Source organism: Cucurbita pepo, chromosome LG18 (genome assembly GCF_002806865.2).
Source record: "Cucurbita pepo subsp. pepo cultivar mu-cu-16 chromosome LG18, ASM280686v2, whole genome shotgun sequence".
NCBI lineage: Eukaryota > Viridiplantae > Streptophyta > Magnoliopsida > Cucurbitales > Cucurbitaceae > Cucurbita > Cucurbita pepo.
In genome coordinates, this window is record NC_036655.1 from 1,022,531 (window position 1) to 1,030,987 (window position 8,457).

At 39.1% G+C, this 8,457-nt stretch overlaps 1 protein-coding gene across 1 annotated transcript; it reads left to right on the top strand.

The window, feature by feature from the left end:
• Positions 1 to 677: 677 nt before the first annotated feature.
• On the top strand, positions 678 to 3,688 carry LOC111779970 (60S ribosomal protein L22-2-like). The gene is made up of 3 exons (XM_023660194.1): positions 678 to 745; positions 849 to 1,093; positions 3,308 to 3,688. The coding sequence occupies exons 2-3, from the start codon at positions 864 to 866 to the stop codon at positions 3,450 to 3,452; spliced, it is 375 nt and encodes a 124-aa protein (XP_023515962.1). The 5' UTR covers positions 678 to 745; positions 849 to 863; the 3' UTR covers positions 3,453 to 3,688.
• The last annotated feature ends 4,769 nt before the right edge of the window (positions 3,689 to 8,457 follow it).

The window sequence follows — 8,457 nt, forward strand, 5'->3', positions numbered from 1 at the left end:
GCCAAAGTCGGGTAAGGAAGACGAGATCCACGGATCCGGGTCAACCCGAACCCAGAACCCGGGAGAGCCAGCCCGTTTCCCCCCTTGGCCTCTGCCTTCGGCCCAGCCCAACTACAGCGGCCCAAACCTCAAACCGGCCCAGAAGCTACGGTTCAGTTGAACCAACCCAGACTAGACCCACGGTCCAATTGAGCCGGCCTGCAAACCAAACACTTGCGGCCCAGCCCAGTAAGCCGAGGCCCAACGATTAGCCTTGGCCCAGTAGCCTTCCACAGCCCGCGACCCGAACCGGACTGCGACCCACGCTTCGACCCGACGCTACCGCCCAACGTGGCTTTCTCTGCTGCTGCCACGTGTCACANTGTGTATGGTGTATATGTGTGTATATATACATATACATATACATATACATATATATATTATATATATATGTATATGTATATAAGTGTATATGTGTATATGTATATACATATATATGTATGTATGTATATTATATATATGTATATGTATATGTTATATATTATATATGTGTATGTGTATATATGTACATATACATATATTATATGTATATATATTTATTTATTTTTAATATATTTTTTAAATGGGTAAACTAACGGCCCACCTAAAATTTTTTATATGGAAAGCCCAATCCATGGAATCAATTGGAGGCCCAAGTTGTTCCTATATATTTAAAACCCTAGCTGCGCTTCACCGGTGGCCGTCATATCGGAATCCTCAGCAACTGGTATTCTCACTTTCTCTTTCTCATATATTGATATCTTGATATCTTGATCCGAATATGGTCGTTTTAGGCATCAATTCATGGGTGTTTCTTTCTGATTGCACAGTTTTTGTTATCGAAAATGAGTCGAGGAGGTGCAGCTGGCCCCAAGGGGAAGAAGAAGGGAGTAACCTTCACAATCGACTGTACGAAGCCGGTGGAAGATAAGATTATGGACATTGCTTCGCTGGAGAAGTTTCTTCTGGAGAGGATTAAAGTCGGAGGCAAGGCTGGTGCTCTTGGCGATGCCGTCTCTGTTACTCGTGAGAAGAGTAAAATTACTGTCACTTCTGATAGCAACTTCTCCAAGAGGTAATTTTCCTCCATTTGAATAACCGATTTGTTTTACATCAATGTTGTGGCCAATCTCCTCTCAGAAGTTGTATTTTGAACTAGGTTGTGTATAAGTTTGTACTGTGTTTATGGCTGCGAGTTAGAAATTTGAAAAGGTTGGAGATTTGTTACCTGTTAGTGTTTTGAATGTTTCAAGTATGAGTTATTTTAAGGATAATCGGTATGATGCATCTTGATTCTTCCCTGGTATATTTTGGATTTGTTATATTAAGGGGAAAGTTGGGGTTGGTATGTTTGATATTTGTTCTTTCTAATGAAATTTATTGTATGGACTATATTTCATTTGTACTTGTAGAACTCTGAGAATTGACATGACGGCTGAATAAATTGATTCTAGAACTAGGCTTGTTATGTTCTATCTTTGTTTTGTGTAATGAAATTGAATAAAATGTACTAATTCCATCTTTAGAATTCTGAGTGTCGACATGAGGAATTGTTATTACATCATTGTGAGAGCTCTAAATGTAATATTTTGGTAGTTTTCTGTTTTTTTTTTATTTTTAAATTTGGGATACAATAGGCTGTTTGGTCATATTGGAAAATTGCTTGGTTGTTCCCCTTTACTCTCATATCAGTCGTTGTTTACGTAGGGGGCTCGTTCTCTCTTTTGTTTGGGTTCTGTCGACTGCTGATAGATAGGGAAACAATGGATATCATGGTTCTTCTTTCTTTAATTGGAGATTTTGATCTTATATAGGGTTGAGTGATGTTCGTTTCTGGAGCCCTAACCCTTATGAGGGCTTTGCTTCTTATTCTTTCCTCCATTATTTATTGGACCTTTATCCTGCTAGGGAGTTAATTTTTCAATTCTTTGGAAGGTGAAAATCCCAAAAAAGGTTTGAGTTCTTTGTTTGGCATCTCATCCATGGAAGCATCAATACCTTGGATAGGCTCTGAAGGAAGTTTCCTTCTTTGTTGGACTTTTCTGTTAAGACCTGTATCATTTGATCTGGAATTGTGATTATGCTTGGTCGGTCTAGAACTTATTCTTGTTGTGTTTGGCCTTCAGCTGACCCGTTATAGGGATTTTAGTGAAATGTTCGAGGAGTTCCTCTTATATTTTCTGTTTTGACAGAAGGGAAGTTTTGTATGGAAGTTGGAGTGTTGTGCACTTTGTAGTGAGGTTTATGGAGGGCGAGATAATAAAATCATTAGATGGATTGAGAGGGAGTCTTCTAATCTTTGGACCTATGTGAGATTAAATGTTTCTCTTTGGACGTCGGTAACGATTTACTTCTGTAATTATTTGCTAGGTCTTATTTTACTTGTAGTCTTTGTTTTTTTATGCCCTTTGTATTCTTTCATGTTTCTCAATGAAAGTTGTTCTACATAGATTAAAAAATACACCGTGCTAGTAATTTAATTATTTAGACTACTTGCTGAACCCTCTGAGCTTGTTATGTTTATTTTTGAATATGAGGCACAAATAGAAATAGAATACTGTGCCTAGTGATTCGTTCTTCAGAATCAATTATTCAGCTCAATATGCTCATTTTTGCCAATGCGTTAATTCGTGCACATTGTTGTCATTCGGGGTTAGTTTGTGCACATTGTTGTCATTCGGGGTTAGTTTGTGCACATTGTTGTCATTCGGGGTTAGTTTGTGCACATTGTTGTCATTCGGGGTTAGTTCGTGCACATTATTGTCGTTCGGGGCTAATTTGTGCACATTATTGTCGTTCGGGGCTAATTTGTGCACATTGTTGTCATTCGGGGCTAATTTGTGCACATTGTTGTCATTCGGGGCTAATTTGTGCACATTGTTGTCATTCGGGGCTAATTTGTGCACATTGTTGTCATTCGGGGCTAATTTGTGCACATTGTTGTCGTTCGGGGCTAATTTGTGCACATTGTTGTCATTCGGGGCTAATTTGTGCACATTGTTGTAAACGGTTTTGGAGTTGATTGATGTGGATTGACTGATATTTTTATATCTATGTTTCTGCTTTCAATGATATCTTCATTCAAACACGGAATAATAGAGGAACGTCTTCATGATAGGAGAATTCTAGTTCACTAATCACACGTAACCTATTTAATCATCCGTGACGTTTGCTAAGCGATGTCTTGGGCAGCTGTAGAAATTTAGTATCTGAATTACATTAGTTTCTCAATTGTTCTTCTGGCATTTAGCATCCATGACTGATTTTATCATGTGTCTTGTCGGGTTAGGTATCTGAAGTACTTGACGAAGAAGTACCTGAAGAAACACAACGTTCGGGATTGGCTACGAGTGATTGCTGCGAACAAAGATAGGAACGTTTACGAACTCAGGTACTTCAACATTGCCGAGAACGAGGGAGAGGAAGAGGATTAAATTTATGCATTCAAGGAACAAGTGTAGCTTGGAATGTGTGACTGGTTATGTTACTAGTGTTGCTTGTGTGATGCTCTCTCTATCTTTATATTTGAACTAAAGCAGTTTAGCAATTTTGTTTTGTTTGACAGACTTAGATTGCTGTTATTTTTCTTGTGTCATATTTGAGTAAAACACCAACAATATTTCACTCATTTAATTAATGGTAGGTGGATCAAAGTATTTGTATGTTACTATAATTTTGTTATTGGCGTTAGAAATTTTATTTGGGTTTTTTTTTTTTTTTTTCCATTTATTATTAAATTTTTTAAAAATAGTTTTTAAATTCTTTTTATGGCATAATTTTCATTTTTATTATTTTCTTTATTAACAAAAATAAGTAAATAAATATATTTTGTATGTAAAACTACTCATTGGGTGGTATGATATTCCTCTCATGGCTTTGCTTTACGCTTTCCCAAAAGAACAAAGTACACTAGAAACAGTGATAGGAAGAAGAAATGAAACATTCCTGATCCTGAATAGTAAGCTTTACGGTTCATTCAACAAGAATTGATCATCAAGAACAGGAAGTAAAGACTCAACTAAAGATTCTAGAGCTGAACCAGAAGGAAAGAAAGATCAGCTCTTTTCCCCGGCCTCTCTCCAACTCTGTAAAGCTGCTTCAATTCCATTGCCTGAACTNTAATCCTAAACACTCACTTATATCTAAAGTTCTAAAATTTAATATTACAACCGTTCAAAGAAATCTTTGGGTAGATTTATTGGAACACATGAAGATACTAAAATAGTTGCTTCATCACTTGAATTTTGATTCTAAGAATATTCTCTTCTTATGGCTAGCTATAAAGTTGAATCTTGCCCTTGTAGCTCAGCTTGAACGTTTCGTTATCAAAATCGAAAAACCCTAAATGCACAAGTTGTCAAAAGTAAACTACGGTTTACGACAAGCACCGAGGGCATGGAACATACGCCTTGGACAATAACTTAAAGAGTTTAAACTTCATGAGAGTGCTCGTAAGAATAAGCATTGTATACAAGAAATAATGAGCTAAAACACTCATAGCTGGCGTGTACATTAACGACTTGATCGTCACTGGTACAAGTGTGGAAGGTATCTGTGATGTCCCACATTGGTTGGGGAGAACAAACCACCATTTATAAGGGTGTGGATACCTTCCCCTNCCTTATCCCTCTTTGCTTTTACCCCCACTGTAAAGGTTCAGTAGTTTAGGGAATAGAGGGTCCGAATTGAATGAATTTACTCGACTGGAAAGGAAAGGAGCGAAGCCGCTTTGGTACGTGGTTGTGAGTCTTTCTTTCTCTCGACTGGAAAGGATAGGTGGGTGAATTAGCAAAGCTGATTTACCTTGTGCTTGAATAAATGGCAAGGAGAAAGAAGAAATAGGGTGGTCCGGCCGGAGTGAAGGGAGAGTCACAATTATCTTCAAATCAAAACCGGCACTGGCAGTATGAACACAGTACTCAAGTAAACTTTCATGCTAAGGAGGGCACCGTGAACGAGTTGTATAGAATATTATTGGGCTTTTCCCGTCCGTCTCTGTACTCTAGCTTGGATTCTCTCAATTAGAGGCAAACAATCACTAACTAAGAGACTCTATGCAATCCTAGGTACTTCATACTCGACGGTAAATAGGAAAGCTTCATTCGACGGAACAATCCTAGGTACTTCATACTCGACGGTAAACAGGAAAGCTTCATTCGACGGAACAGGACTATTACCTTTTCACCTTCAAGACTCAACAATGTCCTTCAGCTCGCCTCCTTCCTAAATTAGCCAATGTGGGGGGGGACTCACTCCCAATAATTTTTAACAATCCTCCCCCGAACAAAGTACACTATAAACCTCCCCCGAGGCTTATGGAGCTCTCGAATAGCCTCTCCTTAATCAAGGCTCGAGTCCTATCTCTGGAGCCCTCGAACAAAGTACACTTGGGAGGCTTATGGAGCTCTCGAATAGCCTCTCTCCTTAATCGAGGCTCGACTCCTATCTCTGGAGCCCTCGAACAAAGTACACCTTTTCTTCGACACTTTAGTCACTTTTGACATGGCTAAGTTTAGGGCATGACTCTAATACCATATTAGGAATCACGACTCTTCACAATGGTATGATATTGTCCACTTTGAGCATAAGCTTTCATGGCTTTACTTTGGGCTTCCCCAAAAAGCCTCATAAGCTCTCATGAGGCTTCGTACCAATAGAGATAGTATTCCTCACTTAAACCCATGATCATTCTCTAAATTAGCCAATGTGGGACTCACTCCCAATAATCCTAAACACTCACTTATATCTAAAGTTCTAAAATTTAATATTACAACCGTTCAAAGAAATCTTTGGGTAGATTTATTGGAACACATGAAGATACTAAAATAGTTGCTTCATCACTTGAATTTTGATTCTAAGAATATTCTCTTCTTATGGCTAGCTATAAAGTTGAATCTTGCCCTTGTAGCTCAGCTTGAACGTTTCGTTATCAAAATCGAAAAACCCTAAATGCACAAGTTGTCAAAAGTAAACTACGGTTTACGACAAGCACCGAGGGCATGGAACATACGCCTTGGACAATAACTTAAAGAGTTTAAACTTCATGAGAGTGCTCGTAAGAATAAGCATTGTATACAAGAAATAATGAGCTAAAACACTCATAGCTGGCGTGTACATTAACGACTTGATCGTCACTGGTACAAGTGTGGAAGGTATCTGTGATGTCCCACATTGGTTGGGGAGAACAAACCACCATTTATAAGGGTGTGGATACCTTCCCCTAGCAAACGCGTTTAAAAGCCTTGAGGGGAAGCTTGAATGGGAAAGCTCAAAGAGGATAATATCTGCTAGCGGTGGATCTGGNTTTTCTTCGACACTTTAGTCACTTTTGACATGGCTAAGTTTAGGGCATGACTCTAATACCATATTAGGAATCACGACTCTTCACAATGGTATGATATTGTCCACTTTGAGCATAAGCTTTCATGGCTTTACTTTGGGCTTCCCCAAAAAGCCTCATAAGCTCTCATGAGGCTTCGTACCAATAGAGATAGTATTCCTCACTTAAACCCATGATCATTCTCTAAATTAGCCAATGTGGGACTCACTCCCAATAATCCTAAACACTCACTTATATCTAAAGTTCTAAAATTTAATATTACAACCGTTCAAAGAAATCTTTGGGTAGATTTATTGGAACACATGAAGATACTAAAATAGTTGCTTCATCACTTGAATTTTGATTCTAAGAATATTCTCTTCTTATGGCTAGCTATAAAGTTGAATCTTGCCCTTGTAGCTCAGCTTGAACGTTTCGTTATCAAAATCGAAAAACCCTAAATGCACAAGTTGTCAAAAGTAAACTACGGTTTACGACAAGCACCGAGGGCATGGAACATACGCCTTGGACAATAACTTAAAGAGTTTAAACTTCATGAGAGTGCTCGTAAGAATAAGCATTGTATACAAGAAATAATGAGCTAAAACACTCATAGCTGGCGTGTACATTAACGACTTGATCGTCACTGGTACAAGTGTGGAAGGTATCTGTGATGTCCCACATTGGTTGGGGAGAACAAACCACCATTTATAAGGGTGTGGATACCTTCCCCTAGCAAACGCGTTTAAAAGCCTTGAGGGGAAGCTTGAATGGGAAAGCTCAAAGAGGATAATATCTGCTAGCGGTGGATCTGGGTCATTACAAATGGTATCAGAGCCACACACCGGACGATGTGCCAGCCTTCTCGCTGTTCCCCGAAGGGGGTAGACACAAGGCGGTGTGCCAGTAAGGAAGTTGGGCCCTAAAAGGGGGTGGATTTGGGGGCAGTCCCACATCGATTGGAGGAAGGAAAGAGTGCCAGCGAGGACGCTGAACCCCGAAGGGGGGTGGATTGTGATGTCCCACATTGGTTGGGGAGAAGAACAAACCACCATTTATAAGTGTGTGGAAACCTTCAGGCCCGAAAGGGAAATACCAAAAAAGGCAATATCTGCTAGCAGTGGATCTGGGTCATTACAGTATCAACGTGATTAATGAGCAAATGATGAAAGAATTTGAGATGATTGATCTTCGGTTACTCACATACTACCTCGATATTGAAGTGGAATAAAGAAAAGATTGTATCATGCTAAAGCAATCAACCTATGCTAAGAAAGTGTTGCAACAATTTAAGATGGTAAAGTGCAACCGAGTATGTTACAACTCGGGAAAGATGTTGAAGGAAGCTTGACGAATTTCACCGAGTATAGCCGCGTCATCAGAAGTCTGAGGTACTTGACTCATACTCATCCGAACCTTTCATATGCTGCTGAAACGTGAGTGGGTACGTAAAAAAGCTTACTATAATGCATCATCAAGCAGTTAACATTCTTTTCTACGGGAAGGAAACCACAAACTACAGGCTAAAGTATCAAAAAGGGCAAGGTTCTGAAGAATCAGTCTGTTTTACCTATAGTGATTTAGCTGGAGACATTAACGATAGAAAAAACACTGCAGGAATGACATTTTATCTCAACGAAAAGGTGATCTCTTGACAATCTCAGCAACAACGAACTGTGGCACTATCTTCCTATGATGCCTTGTTCATGGCAGCAATTACGACATCGAGTTGGAGCATAGATCATTGTTGATGGCAGGAGCATGTAGAGCCATGCAATTGTAGGACGTGCCCTTAGATCGAGTCATTTCCCTCACTTATCATTTTAAATATTATTTTAATTGTCGTTTCCTCGAAACTTGTGTTATTTTGTAAACTATTTTAACATCGACTCCACAGATATTATTTCGTACTTTTAATACCTTTGGTGTCAGTTTTATGAATCTTTGTTCATGTTCCTCGTATTACAAATTGAAAAAACTTTTACTGTCCTTTTTACTCTATATCCACGCGACGATTCGTGATTCAAAATAGTTCAACTAGCCAACTCTCAATAGTTCTTGCAAGGTGTCGAAAAAATAGGGAAATGACCTTACTTCTAGTCTAGTTCTATTAGCCCATT

Coding starts and splice junctions, on each gene's coding strand:
- LOC111779970 (XM_023660194.1), top strand. CDS start 864: ATGAGTCGAGGAGGTGCAGCTGGCCCCAAGGGGAAGAAGAAGGGAGTA. Junction 1,094..3,307: donor GATAGCAACTTCTCCAAGAG/GTAATTTTCCTC, acceptor TTGTCGGGTTAG/GTATCTGAAGTACTTGACGA.